The sequence below is a fragment of the Nelusetta ayraudi genome, unplaced genomic scaffold (assembly GCF_046127955.1).
Source record: "Nelusetta ayraudi isolate G7.1 ecotype Tasmania unplaced genomic scaffold, CSIRO-AGI_Nayr_v1 ptg000004l, whole genome shotgun sequence".
Lineage (NCBI taxonomy): Eukaryota > Metazoa > Chordata > Actinopteri > Tetraodontiformes > Monacanthidae > Nelusetta > Nelusetta ayraudi.
The window spans coordinates 13227273-13245086 of record NW_027466054.1 but is presented as its reverse complement, the minus strand read 5'-3'; the positions used below and the strand labels follow the sequence as shown (position 1 = coordinate 13245086).

At 42.9% G+C, this 17814-nt stretch overlaps 1 protein-coding gene across 4 annotated transcripts in view; it reads right to left on the bottom strand.

The window, feature by feature from the left end:
• The window catches only part of rptor (regulatory associated protein of MTOR, complex 1), a 122192-nt gene that overhangs the window by 98537 nt on the left and 5841 nt on the right, over nucleotides 1-17814 (bottom strand). For all 4 annotated transcript variants that reach the window (XM_076036038.1, XM_076036053.1, XM_076036047.1 and 1 more), the window contains exons 3-4: nucleotides 11467-11569; nucleotides 10248-10330 (exon numbers count right to left, since the gene is read on the bottom strand). In XM_076036038.1, coding sequence (XP_075892153.1) covers nucleotides 10248-10330; nucleotides 11467-11569 — 186 coding nt within the window. The remainder of the gene's footprint in view (nucleotides 1-10247; nucleotides 10331-11466; nucleotides 11570-17814) is intronic.

The following is a 17814-nucleotide window of genomic DNA, read 5'->3' as shown; positions in this document are numbered from 1 at the left end:
AAAATAATTCCAGTCTCACTTCGAGGTTCTTTTTTATTTACTTTATTCTTTATCACAATGACCTCCGACGCTCACCCCACCACACCAAGCCATCCGAGGCGCACAGATGAATGTCGTTAAATAGCATTGTGGCTACAACCCACAGTGATACAGACACCCCCTACCCAGGTGTCAAAGAAGTGCACTCACAAATATAAACATTAGAAACTCACGGCTAGGGATGGGCGATATGGACTATAAAGTGACAATAAGTAATATAAAAAAATTCAACTCCATGTTTTGGGAATTTTTTGGGAACTGCATATTTTTGAAACCGCACGAGAAAAAAAAACGCCTTTACACGAAGCCGTTTTTATAATAATTATTATTTTTATTATTATTAAATCCCAGAGTTCAACGTCTGCTTCGAGTAACTTTAGAACACAAAGCCTGAAAAGGTCCATGCTAAAATTGACTTGGAGTTGTGCCAGTAAAAGTTCGCTAACATTTTTGCGTTTCCTGCCTCAACATCCCGGTCCGCCGACCCAAAAGAAAATAAATAAAAAGTTAAACAGGATGTTTGCAAATCGTTTCCCTGGTGTTTATTTTCACTTTGCACACGATCGATTCTCGAGCACGGTGGGTATGCTGTCAGCCCCGTGCTTGTTATTGTGCGACACATGAGCTGCCGGCTGCCAGCAGCAAGTGCGTTGCGCACGTAATTACGTCATCAACACGAGTTTATCGTTGTTACCGCGAGATGACATATTACCGCAGTGAATTTTATGACGATATAACGCAAATGCTGATATATCGCCCATCCCTACTCACGGCTCCTACAGCACGTGAGCAACAAGCGTTAATGCGCGTTAAAAGACTTGTCTGCGTTTATAAATAAATGAGTTAACGAGATAATCATGCGTTAACTTTCCCAGCCCTATAGAAAATGTGAAGCTAATACTGATTCTGAAAATATAACAGCAAAGATGCCAGAGAGAAATTGGGGGAATACACAACGGAGAAGAAAGGCATGACTAAAAGTGAACAATTACAAGCATCAGCTTCCTGATGAGAAACCTCTGCAAGGAGAGAAGATACATTAAAGAAAAGTGAGAGGAGTGCCGGAGGGAAACAAAGAAGAGATGGAATCCTGTTAGATGGTCCAGTTAATGTGTTACTGCTTTAAAAGAATGGATGATGCCCCTCATTCACTTAGCTGTGGACGGCTGAGATTTCAAGCCTGAAGTCGAGCTCCTCTATCATCTATCAACTGGTCTTTGCATTGAGATAACGATCAAGGTCTCTCTAGATGTGGCAAAAATCGCACAAAGAAATACACACAAGGCAGACGGGAGAAAAAGGTGTAGCTTCAAGCTGTAATAACAAGTTGCTGATAAGAGGTTAGTGGGAAAGTTGCAGCAGCGACAGTTTTATCATGATGAGCATGAATGAAAAACATGAAATAATGCCTGTGTCTCGGGATGGTGACTCAAAATCAACCTAACAAGAGGACAAACCTGCAAATAAGAAGAAAATCTTACAAAAAAAATTGGCCATGATTCCAGTTAAGTCATGCCTATGATGAGCTGAGAACAGTATGACTTGATACTGTCTTACTAACTTTAATAGAACAGATGTTAGAACAGTTGTTTAACATCATTGCACACCAGAAAGCAGCAAAGTTCCAACCCTTGTGAAGGCCCAGAGACAATCGTACTTTTCTTCCAATATAGCACATTTATGCACAAAAACCTACCTGTAATTGGGATCATTACACAGTATGACTGTCCCTTGGGTAGAGCCGGATGATCGTCTCGACCACCCTGCAGAGAGGCCTGAGCTTGAGGTCACCACGGAGCAACCTTGTCAGACGATGGGAAATTAAGTGTCTCGCCGAGTTCCATTATCCGCTGTGAGACCGTGAATTCCTGCCAGCTCGCAGGAGACTATTGAGTTCCTGATCCTGACCTCTTACCTCCCTTTGAGGTAAGCACAAGGTCAAGGGCCAAAATAAAACTTCCTCAAGTCTATCAATATACACGCCCAAGGACAGTCAATGGCAAGGCTGTGGGGCCTCCACTGTGGGAGTGCCGACTTTGGCGTCACAAGGCTTAAATGCTGTAGATGTACATGTATTCCCATTGTTAAGTAATTTCATCTTTCTAAAAATAAAATGTCTTTAAAAGAAAACTGAGATCTAATAAAAACATCCACAAAAGTCTTCAAACTTGGATTGAGCATACGCCCAACATGTATCCTGTGTGTTCCTAATGGCTGGACTGCTTAGCGTAGAGATAAGGCTGTCAGGTTTACAGAAAGGAAGAGCCACTATCTGTCTTCATTATGCCGGCTATGCTGCAGAGATATATTGGCTGTGATAAATGGCTTTTACTGTATTCCTCCCCGTTTTCCTGCAGGGGACTCTCATTATTTCTAGTCCTCATTCAGACTTCAAAACACAATGCCATTCCATCTACAACAGTAAGAATGAGGTTAAGTTTTAGCAATCAATGTTCAGGTGTTTTTTTAATTGCCTTGCTGGTGAACACAGTCACTGCGTCAGCTACATTCACAAGCTTTACAGCTCATGCTACTGGCGTCAAATCACAATTCCCTGGTTTGCTTCACATTCATGCAACATTATCTACCCATACACCCTTGAACTGGGTGAGGACAAAAAGGAGAAAAAGAGATGCAGTCACATATACAGATTACAACGGCAAGAAAGACTCACAAAATGGCACATACTCAAGTGACACAGCTGATTGGGCACATCACACGGATTTGTAAAACAAAACTGTTGCAAGCTATGCCCGCACTGTTGGGTAAGAACCTGCCATTTGAGTCTCCAAAGGCTGCCAAACCCTGCCTTTATAGTTTCGCAAATTTGGCAAGTGCTTTATGAGTTCTCAACCCTTCAGTTCTCAAATGTTGCAGAGCTGGTTACCACTCTTGAGTCTCCAACATCTCAGGACAATGAGGTAACCAGAGATACGCAAATTTCAAGTTATCAGCAACTCCGAAAGCAACATTAAGTAGGCCAGCTGCGGTTTCTTTAAGAGGCCACATCGATATTCATAGACCACAAACTTTTTCTGAAGGCAAGGTTCCTTAGTTCCACTTAGTCAGCTGCACAGTTTAATAACTTCTATGAATTGAATTGATTTTTTTTGGAAAGATACTTTCTATGGACATAAATCTCAAGGTTTGGCCAACCAGAAGTTACCGGGGAAAATAACATGAACTAGACTTGGTATTTTTGTGAGAATGCAGAGCACTGGGTGTTCATCTCATTTTTAGCTTTCATGTTCAGATCAAACTACATCACATGGAAACAGTTTTTCCAAGGTGGTTTCAGTGGTAAAGCTAAAATTCACAAAGCCCTCTCACAAAGAGAATCCGCACGGAACAACCAAGCATTTTATTTCATTCAACATTTCCTGGTGGAAACGGCAAATGTGCGTCACATCATTTTCCCATCATCCTAACAAGCGCTGGCCATCTGCCTGTCAGCGAAAGGCTTTATGCCTGGGTTTCATGTGATTACATTTAAAAATGGACACCAAGGCAGCCATTTGTGTTATTAAAAAGAGCTCATTTAAAGCGAAGCGCTGGTCAAGTCGCTGACACAGACGCCAGCGAGACTGCAAGAGGCGAGCAGGCTAATAGACAGAGTGAGGAGAGGACGAGGGGCCATTAGTGCACAGCGCAGAGCCGGGCACTAATGATCTATTCACATAGCAGCCCCACTAATTAGAGCCGAGCGAGAGGTGGAGGTCCCCACACTCACAAGTATTAAGGCAGTAAAGTGAGGGAAGTTGCAGTTGACTCACTGGGGAAGGGACTGTGAGTGTTGCATGCTGGGTAGGGTGTCAACGCCGTGACACGAAGGATATCTGTTTCTCAAGTCAGGTCAAAAAGACCAGTGTGCTGAAGGCATCATTAAAGAACCCGTTCTTTGGCGGAGGGGAACCTTAGTGGGTCATTCAGAAAACAGTTGTGTTTTTGAAAACGCCAACAGCAGGAGCGGCTTTGTTTCTAAAGGAGGCCAAGTGGTTTTAGTATCAAATTTAATGGAATTGAATAACGGTATGAAAATAATTAACCATTCACTTACCCTGACCCTGTGTGCATGAAATCTGAATCAGTACTGGAATGATTTATCTCTTTCTGGGAAGTGAATGCAAGTTATTCCCATTCTGTGGCAGGCAGTTTATTTTGACAACCCGAATAAGATGTTTTTTGGAACATTTATATATTTGTTTCTTTGTTTTTTGTTTGTTTGGAGATCTTTTGGGGGATTTTCACTCCGGGTTTTGTGCCGATAGTTTCATATGGAACTTTGGGACTTACAGAGCTTTTAGAATACTTGTCAAAAGTAGAAAACAGGGAGAACAGAACATCTTGAACTGCTTTGGTGGGTTAGACAATTTTGAGATGCAGCTGAACTCACAGCGCTGTCCAAAAGAGCTTTTGAATTTAACAACACAGTTTATGGCTGGCTGGGCAGAGCCATGTCAACAGCAACATTAAAACAGACACATGCCGCCCACGGACTGCATTTGACAGGGAGGCAGGCATCAAAATGGCTCAGATGACTTGCAAAGACACATGGCAAGATGAACAGATTTTTTTTTCATCAGAGAGTCGCAGTCTGATTGGCTCAAACCCTCCAATTTGCACCACAGTCCCTGAGCACAGCACTGCACCAGTGCCTGCTTTCTGCTCAAGTGGGTGCCTTCTGTTTTGGCTTGCACATGAGGTCCCAACCACACAAGTTCCTTATTTTACACCTCACCGAAATCAGAATAGCAAAAATGATTCACGCTCCGTGCACCTTCAATCTCAGCAAGATGAGTCACGTGTGGTTCTGCTGCATTTTCCCCCCTTCAGCGCCGCACTTTTACCGGAAGACCCGCATTAACACGCACACACTAATAACGAAGGCCTTGGACACATGCGCACGTACACATGCTGCTTCCCGCTGCAACAATAAAGTGTCTCAAGTACCATTAGTCCAAGAGGAGGTGAGTCAGGGTGGACACAGCATGGTGGAAAGCAATTCATCTACTGCTGTGTGGGACATGAACCAGCCCACTTCGCCAAACTGCCGCATTTAATCTTGCCACTAAATCAGCGTCTCTGCCACTGAGCATCTATTATCTTTTACTCAACAGTTAGAACCGCAACATTTATTCCCTAGAGGTTTACTCACATAGAGGGTTGTATTTATAGACATCATGGACGTTTATTGTAGGAAAAAGAACCAAGTCAGTCATCTCCAAGTGATCTGACCATCTAAATTTTGGAATATGGCTACGGGAATTTAGTGAAACATGCAATGTCATAGTCCTCAAGAGAGTCGACAATGCAAATTACTATGTAATTATTACTTTGAGTCCAGCAAGATTGTTTTACTGAGAGAAAATTCAGAAGATCCAGACTGCAGATAATATGCTGACCATTAATGAGCCAATATACTGTAGTTACTTCATTACTTGAACAGATAAGATTTTAGAGCCCCTGAAAACGTCTCTCCTACCTTTCCTCAAGCATCAAATAGTCATTTTATTCTCAACACTCTTCAGCAGCTTCTCACTCGCCACAGTTACTAGCATCCATGGCCAGCTGTGTGCCCACTTCCATCAGGAGACTGTTAAACCTTTATGCATAAAGGTCTAAAAAGCAAAACAAAACAATGAAAAGCACACACTGCTTCAAGAAAATAGGTATCGTGAATTTGATCCTGGTTACACCATTGAACAACCACCCACTTCTTCCATTTGGTCCATTATGAAGAACTAATCCCAATCATTAAGAGTGAGGCCCTGCTCGAAACATCACCCTAATCTGGAGCTCATTTCAATCCAATCTTCAACGCAGTTTGGTCTGAGGTCTCTAAACGGTCATTTAGAGAGACGTTGACAATGGGATCAGCAGCAATGAAAGAGATCAATGCACCCTGATCCATTAGGGTACGGCACCCGTGACCCGTCACGTTCCTCACGAGCGTGCCGTTTATGGAAGCCGTGGTGGGATGGGCGGTGTATTAGAGGATTATGGGTTATCTTATTGGACTGACCTCATGAGGGCCAAAGCAAGGGGGATCATTACTCCAGTTTCCCACATCACGTTATTCACTCTGCAGCTTCCCGCACTCGCCACTCATTAATTGAACTCGGATGGGAGTGAATTGATTCTGCCACTGCAAGGGTGGGGGCACCAAAAAAAAAAAAAAAAAATGAAGGTAGATTGGTGCGGCAAGGAGCATGAGCAGGAAGTGCACAGAGAGTAGCACTGTGTGGCAGATGAAACCGGTAAAAGTTTCATACAAAATAGGCAAAGCTTTGGAAAATGAAAAAGTACGCAAGTAAAAAAAGCATAAAAGGTTTGGTATGCTGTGTTTCCAGCACTCACAAAGCACACCGACTGTCACACTGACTTATGTTCATTGTGTTTGTGCTAAGGAAATGTTGTCATGAAATTCCAGTCTACTGGAACATGCCATCCCTAAACAGTATTGCATCATTCTGCAGTATAAAGAAATGATTCGCTTGAACTTTCCAGTGTGAGTATAAAAAACTTTTTAAGAGCGTTTATCATCAGCCGAGTGTTTGAACTGCTGCTCGCTGATACATAATGCAGACGCGGCTGTTGGCTCGGTCAGCAGAGCTTCACATGCTGCAGGCAGGCAGCAGACTACATATGAAGGGCAACAGAGGAAAGGGAAGAAAAAGATAAACAAAGAGAAATAACAGCTACACTGACCTGATCAATGTTGATAACGAATAATCTGCCATGTAGAGATCAAAACAATTTGCTTCCAAAAGCCTCAAGGAGTCGGGTAGGACAAAAAGAAAAGCAAAAAATGGATAGGAGAGCAGCTGTAGGCATGTCGGGGCAGAAAAAAATTCAATAGAGACTGAAAGCTGATAGATATGTGATGATCAGTCAAAAATGTCTCCATCAAAATACAACTCATTATTTAGATATATTTTGGCCATTAGATCAGGCTAAAGTGTTTCCACAGTGTTTCATATGAACAAATGATATAAACCAATGGCACATTAATGACTGAAAAGAGTTTGTAAGATGAAATCAATAAATTATATAAGGCGAAAATTACATGATGTCGCTCCACGATGCCTCTGAAGAAGGGCTGCAGAAAAATGGACAAGAGCGAGGGCAAAAAATAGACATAGCCCAAACAATTGTCCTTGCAGAAATTTCTCACAAAGCAAAAACTGCAGCAACTGGTGGCATTTCTAGCTTGGATGAGAGTCTGAATACAACAGAAGTGCGGCAACTCGTTTCTGTTCCCAAGGCAGACGCACGCGCAGGCTGCAAAGTGACGGGATGCATCTGTTGTTTTCACGAAGCGGACAGTCAACAGTGGAGCAACACAGTTACATATTGACCGTGTCCGCGAGTCTTTCTTTAATGTGTTGGCCTGAAACCATGTTTCCACTACCATTAATTGGGCATGAGCAAATACCAAAAAAACAAAAACATTAATACAGCTCAGACAAGGCAGACGGCACCAGTGAAACCATTGCAAAAGGGTGTTCCATAAACCATTTTTACAATGGCAGAAGAACTCATGCATGACGACCGAACCAATCAAATCACTCTAGACTGCCATCAGATTAATTTGACATCGTTGGACGCAATCAGTAGACAGCAGCCTGGCTCAACTCATGCGACTCATGAGCTGCATGAGTTGCATGAGTTGCAATTTAAAGAAGCAGAAGCATTTGAACCTTCAGTTCACTCCGAGCAGAACATGCTGAGTGATAGAGATGAGAGGAGGCGGGGTTCTGAGGTCTCTTTGTTTAGGTTTACAGCCACTTCAAAGACACGATGGCCAGACTCCTCCTCTGTTTTTATATAATTAAGCTTCCTTTACATAAGGAGAAACGTCAGCCCAAAAATTAATCCACAGGCAAACAAGAGCCAGAGTGAGGACAGACATATGGAAGTGTTTAACGGACATAATGACAAAGTAAAATGGAGAGATTGGTCGGAAAGAGGACAATGACAATAACTGGTGTTGAGAGTGAACCGTTCCACACAGGGAGTTGGTGTCCGACACACGAAAGCAAACAGAGAATGAATTTGTGCCAGACTTGGGGAGAAAAGCCACAGCTTGATAATCCTGCGGGCCACATCCTACCCTACAAACACAGTCAAACCCCGAAAAAATGCGACAGAACAGAAGCGATGTTGTGATCTTCCCGTCCGAGGAGCGCGAGTCAAAGAGCTGCTGCGAGCATCGATTGCATTTGTCAACAACGGTTTACGTAAGGTGTGTGTTGGCGATGCTCCGCTTCTGCTGAGCTGTGAATCCTTGGGCGGGAGGCGCAGCTTTCTCAGCCTCCCACTCCTCCTCCTCCTCCGGCACTCCGACCACCACTTTCTGCCGACCTCGTGGACCGTCCCCGGCCTACGTTCCTTCAGCTGCTTCTCCTTCCGGGACCTTCCAGTCCTCCACCTCGCTCTTTGCTCGTGATTTGCTTGTGCGCGATCACAGCCAACCCAGCAACATCGAGCGTTCTAATTTCTTTTGCTCGCGTCCCCAAAAAAAAAAAAAAAAAAAAAAGGAACACAACTCTCTCTGGCAGCCTCACGAGTCACCGGCACAGTAATAAAATTCTATGTCTGCATCACCCAAATGGTTTATGTTTTGACTTCAAGCCACATATTTCCACCTGATGGTCCTCTGCTCTCCTAAACCTGTCCCTCAGAGGCCGTGTTCAGACAAACAGCGGAAATTGGATTTTTTTTTCTTTATTCCAAAAAAATTTAATACCAAACATTTTTTTCTTTTTCTTTTTTAGCAGTCTCCCAACACAAGTAGGAGACACAATAAAATAGATTCCCTTCTGGACGAAGCTGGAAAGAGGTTTGCACAAGGGTTGAAATGCAATTCAAATCCAATATGTAGGATGTAAATGCAACCCAGGCTGACGGATCAGATTTCAGGTATTTATTTTTGTCCATTGCTCCCAACAGGGCAGATATGTAACATACTGAGAGGAGAGGCAAGATGTCTGACTATACTCCATTCACTTCTTGCAAAAAATTCACTTCCAACATTTTTCAGAATTTAAAGTCTTGACTTTTTGGGGGAATATTTTACATTATTATAACATTGATAATAACAGTTATATGCTTTTATTGCTATGGTTTGTGCAGCTCAACCTTTGGCAACAAGCTGCAGCTGCCAATCACATCTTTCAGTGACCTGCCACCAATGCAGCTCAGCGTCCAGCAGCGGCTCCTGGGACTTTCCCTGCCACCAAACTGTCAACACAACCCTGTCATGTTTTTTGAATAGTTTTTAAAAATAGGTAGCGAGCTGGAGATAAAATAGAGACCCTCACTGTCAGTGTTTTAATACCACGGAATATTGTTTGGAGAAATCTACTCCATCTAGCAGCAATAAAATAAACGTTTAATGAATAATAAATGATTTTGAGTCGTTTTATGTTATTTTTTTAGATCTATTTGTTCGTGTGCTGGGGGTTCTTAGGTTCTTTAGAGCGAGTGTCCGTGGTGCGAGGTGTCCTGCAAAAGGCCTTTGGCCCAGTGTGACCAGTCAGCTAGACTGGATATCGCTCAGGTTCGGGAGAGGAAGAGCCGATGATCTTGACGGCTGTCCTGACCGCTCGCTGCAAGTCATGAGGCAGCGGCTTCGCCGTCTGCCGCAGGGCTCAAACACCACTGCGGCTACTCTGGGAGAAACACTGACCTGTTTTCCAACTGTGGGAAAACTTTCCTGCGACTGCTGGCAGGGCAACAGACGCGTTCGCACAATACCTTGGGACGTCTACACCAGGATGACCATGTGACGGCCTAGTTTAGGAACTCGCATGAAAAAAAAAAAAACTATTGGAGTTTTGTGTCAGGTTTATCAACACAATCAGCGCCTAGACCCTAACAACAAAAAAAGCCTCCAGTGGCAGTTAGATTCACGGATAATTTAAGTGAGATACTCTGCAGAGTTTGCAGAAAATCTTTACTGCAGCTTGTGAAACATCCTATAACAACAACCATCAGTACAGCGAACTGCTTGTAAGATCGATGAGAAGCGATATGTGACCAATATCCAGTTGGGGAAAACAATTTGTGTGGCTTAATAAGAGGCATTATTTGATTAAACTCCTTGTGTAAGAGGCACCGATTGTACTCGGTGCACGCGTGTCAGTGTGTCGCAGTAAGACAGTGCAGCAGAACAGGGAGGGGCTGGCAAACATGAACTCACTCACCCTGGGTTGCCAGTTTTCATATTGTTTCTGCAGGTTGGCGCCGATGGTCTCCAGGGCTTTCTGCGGGCTCATGGACAGAGGATCTGCAGAGACAGAGCAGCACACTGCAATCACACACAGACAGACACACACACACACAACGCTGTAGTGCCACCGACCGCAACGAAACGTATCCGATGGCCTAAAGGTTGCGAGGAAAGACACAGGAACTAGATCGCTACCGACTAATGCTGGGGCTGAAGAGACCTCCGTGGCAAGAGCAGGAAGTTCTGATTCCCGAGAGCTTCTCATCCCAGCCGTAAAGAAAAAAAATGCCTCGTTAAATCAAAAGCATCGTCCGGAAAAATAGCAGCAGTCCCCTCGGGGTGATCTACTGACGAGCATAGGTCGATAAGGCGCGAAGGAACCGTAGCGCATGGACATGGAGAAAAGATCACATTGTGCTCGATGGACAAAGGGGGACAGGAATGGGAAGTCTGCACGAGTTGCACTTGAAATGAAGCCACTGTTGAGCAAAGTGAGCTGAGGTGGGTGCTGCTGATGTCTTTATATAAGGCCGCTTTCCAAAATGATAATGTAATATAAGCAGCACTAAAGCCATCGTAAGAGATTTGCTAGCACAACCAGCAATCAGTACAAATCGCTACATCCAGGCAGCAGATAAGATCAGATTTCCTGCATTTGAACCCCCTGTGGCTCTGGCCCGTTTGCCTTCACATATACAACCTAAACCCAAGCAGTAGGTGTGTGTGTCCTCAAGAGACAATAACAAAGTACGGTCAACTTCAAGGACTGTCCATTCTGTTAAGTGCTTTCCTCACTGCTGAAGATAAAAATGTCTCACGGGAGCCAAACAATTGGTCTTGAGGCTCCTATTCAGTGGGCCGGGATGCTTTTATTTCCGTCCTGCATCACACTGCGCCGTCCTGACGATGGCACGCTGCTTCATCCTCAGTTGACAGAGGCCTCCCCACTTCAGCGGCCCATAGGGATGATAAACCGTATTGTAGCTAAAAGCTGCCAAGGATCTGCTAAACCTCACTGGCCTGGTTTGGAATAAAATCCAAAAGTGCTTGCACATTTAGTTTTTATTTATTTTTCTTAAAGTTACTTTAAGTTCAAATTTGGATTTTACTTCAGATGTTTTTACTCATTTGGGTGAATTTCATACTTGGTAATATGCCTAGTAATAGAGCATTCATGCCACAATTGTACTCACCTATCCAGCACTCCAGTCTGGCGCAGGGGGAGGTCTTGACAACATCTGGTGGGTCCACTCCCACGTTGAGACACAACACCAGGGCTACACTCACCGTCTTCATCTGGAGGAAGAGAAGAAGACCAACATCAGCCAAAAGTCACATATTTGGACATCAGAATCAGTTGAGTTCCCAGTAAATCACATTCTTCAGCTGGTGAGGCTGAGCAGTCGTGTTAGTGTGTCGCCCAGGGGTGACTCAAGGTTTCACCGGGACCGACACAGAGCCAATTTCACTCCGTCAAACTTTACCTTTAAAAATCTGATGACAGTCAGACAGAGAGGGGGTTCATTTTTAAAGTCCGTCGCAAAAATATTTCATAGGACTTAGACACACCAAGTTACTTGAAAAGAGAGCTATTTTTAAAAAGAGGGAACATTTCTATTAGAATACAAAAAAGCTGAGAAAACTAAATAGGAGTGTTTTATTAATCCAGAGTAATAAAACAAATTAGTGTAGAATTGCAACCGTTCACGTTAATATTCAGCTATTGGAATTTGCTTCAGAACTTTTCTGTTTAAGAACTTTAATTCATTTACATACAGGTTTTATTTAATGCTTATTATGCATAAATAAATGAAAAATAAAAGTACTAACACAACCCGCGACTCTTGTTTTTTGATTGTTTGGTGGGTTCACCGCAATGCTGCTGAAAACTATTCCTTCATTAAATTATATCTGGCAGCGCTGCACAACAGGGCATGACACGCTGTTTTATCATGGTGTCACTTTGTGAATCAAGGCCTGGTAGCAGTTACTTTGGGACAGACGGAGCTTCGGCTTGGCAGCGCTCTGTCTGTCCTCCAGGCTCCAATTAGCCGGAGGTCGGCTACATGCAGCTCCCTCAGCAGGGCTACTACTTTCTTTTCTGCTGCAGTGGAGCCGCTCGGAGATTGATTTGACCTGAATTTAGTGGAACTGGATTTGCCACTGTTCAAAATCGGGTCATATCAACAAGTGAAGTGATCCAACTACATAGACCTTTTATAGAATATTACCTCTGGGGGTCTCCTTTATATTGCAAGGCAGCAATTCAGTACATTTCAAACTGACACAATTAGGGCCTCGACAGACCAGACGCATTACAAATACAGTCAGCTGATTATAATACATAAAAATCAACGCTTAGTGATCATTATATCTTCCTCAGACCAAAACATTGGCTGGCAGTCAGGTCACGATCTGTAGCTGGGTTTTCAGAACCATTAGAAATGCAAAAAATCTAAATAGCACAATGAAAGTATGGCAACAGAAACACCTGAATTTTGAAAAATCGCAAATATCGCTGAAAGGTTTTTACATTCTCATGAGGAGGTATTTCAAAATGGAAAATATTGCAAAACTGCAATGGAAAGATTTTTTTCGCATTTACACGGCACAAGACTTGAACGTGTGCCGTCACTAGTGGCTCGCCTCTGTTGTAGGCACCGCCCCCATAGGGCGATAACAAGTCCATGCAGCAAGAAGTGCAATAGCATCGCACAGATCATTAAATTTTGCACAAATCAATGTGAAATAAAATCCACAGTTCATCAGTAAATTCCTCGTTCACAATCCCCTATCAGAAATCCCTTATATAAAGCCTTTGCAACACTCGCAGACTTTGCCAATGAACTCTCATCTGTTGCCTTCGTCTTTTATTCAGTATTGTCAAGGCAACCGCTGTCGATGTAATGAGAACCATTCCGACACGAAACAGCTTTTGAGAGTCCAATCTTTTTTTCCAGCGGAGTCTCGCGAGACTTCATGAGAAGTAATAAGCCCTTCGATGGAAACATAAACTATCGGCAATTTCAGTCATATCGCTTTTATTTTGCTCAAGAAAAAGCTCCCGCACACTGTTCAACTCTCTTCCTTTTTAATAGTCTAGCAACGTCAGGCATCAGATCTAGATTTTGCAAAAACCTGAAATGGCAACCACAAACAAAGCAACTCTTAGTGTCCCACAGACACCCCAGAACCTATTTGGAAGCAGGAATAATAAACTTTCATTGTTGAAGTCATTCTCTGCCCTGCTCCCTCCCCCCTTCTTTTGTCAGACTGGTTCCACTAAAAATGTCAAGTGGAACTTTTGGATCCTTCCTTTTGCAGAAAAAAATTGCGGCGTGACTGGTGTGTCGACTACTGTTTCACATCAAAACATTTGGTATACTGGTGTTTCTTTCTTACACGTTCGGTGTGTAAAGGTCCACGCGGTCAAAAAGTCAGGGGTGGGAAATCTAAACAGTGAAATTAGAAGGTAGAAGAAAACACAGATCGATGGCAGCACACAACCACGTCATCAAGTCCATGCAGAGGTGGCCCAGCGCCCTTTAGTAGATACACCAGGATCCCATCTATACACTGTACAATGTACCCCGTTGCTGCTTGTATGCAGTGGGTTGCAGCAGGTTACAGTGGGTTACATGATGCCTTCGACCGAACGGGGTTAGCGAGGCTTGTGGTGAGAAGGTAATTAAGGTGCCCTTTGCCTCCCAACTGACAGAGTAAAAGGTCAGTATGCTAGTGGGACGCAGCGGGACAAGACATGTCTATTGCACTTACACACACGCGCTCGCGCGCGCACACACACACACACTTGCATTACTGTACTCATTTTCATTGAATTTGGTCACACCTTGGCCTTTTGTTTCGACCGTATGGATGCGTCTCGAAAAAAGGGCAGTGATGCACAAGTTTTTTTTCTTCGCTTGACTTCACAATGAGTATGTGAGCAAATACTTGATACAGAGAAAAAAGACAGCTCCAGGAGCTCTGAGGGGGCTGACAGAGAAAAGCACTGCGTTTCAGTTTCAGTTGCATGCTTAGAGAAAATAAACAACTACGAAATATCCGTCGGCATCTGCTACAATACCATGATCTGGTTTAGCTTGGGTTATCTCTTAGTGATCTGATTTAGACAATATCTGGTTTGGTGGTCATCATTTTTTGAGATTATTTACATGAAATAAATGGTAATTAATAGAACAAGCCTTTTATAAGGGTGGCATAAAACATCTCTGGGATGAAACTAGAGGACGAGGAATCGGTCTGTCGCCATTAATATTTGATTCAATGCTGGTTTGGAATCGAGGGCTAGATTTTAAGACGTTTTTTGAACACAAGAGAGGAGAGGAGGCCAACTGCTGCCTCCCCAGTCAGCGACTTGAAGGAGAAGACGTGTCATGGGACACACATCAAGGCTCATCACTTCCTTCTGTGTTCAAACAATCGTGAGCTGTCTTTTAAAAAGGTTCTAATGTCCCCTGAAAGCCTGCAGAGGACTTAAGTGGCAGAAAATTCAATATCGATTTGCGCTGAAAAGAAAAGGAAGGGCTTCTTATGAAACACTTGAAAGAGGCGATACAGAAAGTTATGGTGGTTTACTTTTTCACAACATTTCAGGAAAAAAAAGATTTATGGATCAGACTTCTTTTTTTTCATCATTCAGTCATGAAATGGTATAAAACTTATTATGGCAATTTAGAAATGAATAGAGGGATGTGAATGGTTGCAAGGTTTCAATATTAAATCATTAATGTTGAATGGGCCCTGCAATGAACTGGTAACTTGTCCAGGGTGTCACCCTGCCTTCGCCCTAAGACAGCTGGGATAGGCTCCAGCAGACCCCCGTGACCCTGAATCAGCGGGTATAGAAGATGAATGAATGAATAACGCTGAATGGATTTTAACAAGTTATTAATAAAAATTCTTAAGCACAGCAAGAAATTCTTGCTACTTCTGCAAAAATTCTTAAAGAGAAATGCACTACACAGTCTCTTTATTTTTCTTCCGTTTTCAAATCAGAGTTTTCAAAGTTTCTGTTCAATGAATGAAGTGACAGGACACATATCAATAAAATACGCATGTAACCACATCTTTTCCTTTTGAGCTCTACATAGCTACGAAATATCTACACCAACATTGCTAGGAAAGACATTTCCAGCTGACAGAGAGATCAGAATGACACAACAGGGAGAACCCGGAGCGGGTTTGCCCTTTAAGATACAACAGCAGAAATGACAGCACACCTTCGAGACGCAACACAGTGAGTCCAGAAGGAAAGAGACTCTATTGTTGTCTTGACACGCAAAATGTCAATGTAAACTTTTGACTCTCTTGAGGAGACGCAAAGCTGTCGTTTCATCCTCTTGAAGGTGGCGTGGATCAGCATCTGTTATCCATCCATTTGCGGCAGCAATCAAGGCTGCTGCAAAACTCAGAAGCCCGATCACCAGCCACAGTGCAGATGAGACACTAAATACATCACCGTGTTATCACGCCTGTGTTTGTCGGCATTGCGGGAAAGCAGTTCAATACAAGAAAATTAGCATACTGAAGCAGGGAAGTTGCATAAAATTACTTATTTTCTGGGAACAGACAGAAGAAGAAATTTGCTGAACATCCAAAGATCAACATAGAGGAGGATTATTTCTCTTTTCCTGTGTCACTTCATTATGGCGCAATGTGGCATTCGGATGTGTCAGCACACAGATGCGGTCCCTGTATTCTCACTCTTCTTTTTTAATCTGCTTAAATCACGCCATGAGAATGAAGAACTAATTTGCCGCGTCTGAATCAAGATTGATGTGGCGAGTTTGTCAGAAAAATGTTTTGCCCCATGTGAACAGGGTCTAGTAGTGTGCAGAAACACTGAGCTGATCATCGTAAAGCGGAATGATAACACATGGCGGGTGCCGGACAGCAGAAACAGCGAGGAGAGGATCGCCGCTGTGGACGCAGAACCTTTTGACCCATAACAAGAGGCTCATTAGCAGAGCTTGTTAATCCGGCTGCTTCTCTGAGGGGGGGAGCCTAAACAGAATTAGATTTTTAAAATGCGTACTATGGAGCTAATGGATTTCCAATATTCACTTAAATGTGTGTGAAGAGCAGGGGGGGAGAGGGAGAAGAGAGAGGAAAAAATAGATTTGGGTTCTTAGGTTTTTGGTGGCCGGCTGGAGAGGGAATTCCAATTGTCATGGGCTTCTGGGCTGAATTAAAGTGCACGTGACTGATTGCGTACTTTCCCCGTTTGGCTCGGTGCCTTTAATTGGTGGCCGTCCTCCTCTCATTAAGAGCTGCCCGAGACTTTCAAAGACACGCAGGCTGTGCTTCCGAAAGACCATTAGTATCAGAGCAATTGCATTCAGTCTGATGTTCCTCTATTGTTCTGAAGATGACAGCATTCCTAATTTGATATCGCTCATAAAACAGCATCATATACATAGAAAGACTAGTGGGATACTCATTTTTACCAATTATGCAAATGGCGTGATTCAGTGTAGCCATTTGTTTAAAATCAGCAAGCACAAAAACATGTGTCAGTGACTGGCTGTGGTTATTTCATCCGAGGGCTTGTGTTCAAAATAATAAAGGCCCCTCAGTACACAATTTAAAAGTCAGAAGAGCTAAGAGGGTTAATGGGTGCAGATTATTTAATCTCTATTATTCTAATTGATCTACATAAAGTTTTAAGCCCTAGCCTTGATACTCGGCTATTAGCACTAATTATTTTACCAGTCAAAGTGATACTGGCAGCTTTGCACAAAGATGCATGAAGCTGTGTTTGTACAATGTATTCCGTTTCCACCTACGTGTGCCTGAAGGTCTAAACGCAACTGAACTGGTTGTTATTGACTAAGGTGACCTGTTGTCTCACTGACACAATAATACAAAAGGTGGAAATATTGATCCATTTCTGATTTAATTATTCCAGGTGAAAAGGTACGTGAAGGTAAAAAAAACTCAATTTGAGAAAAAAATCACTGCAAAATTCAAATTACTTCAGCTACAATAAATATACTTAAATTTTCTTTAAAAAAAAAAAAATACAAAGTACACTCTAGAATAGAATCGAAAAAGCCTTTATTGTCATCACACTACAAGTAGATACAACGAAATTGCGGTTTTGCGCTCTATTGCACCAAAAAAATAAAGATCTAAAGAAGATATAAAGGTCATAGTCAGTTAAAAACAATGTAATAAACAGAAGACAATGATTAAATAGTGACAGTGTGCCAGGTTTGTCCAAGGTTTGTCCTCTAACTGGCGTTTACAGCCAAACAAGGAAGGAAAATAAGTGACAATTGTCCCAATATGTTAAAGTTGAGAATTTCAGCTTGAGAAAAATGATTGTGCAGATGTCTGCAGGCTGTTTTTCAAAGAGCTTTGAAATTGTTGTGCTGCTACAAAGTGCCCCAACAACAGCGCGTCGCCGTCGTCGCTGATGCTGTGCTAATTACAACAGCACCGTCGGCATTGGAAAAACGAGCCAACAAATGGACCAATGGCAGCGAAAAAGAGAATGTGTCGGGTTATCACAAAAG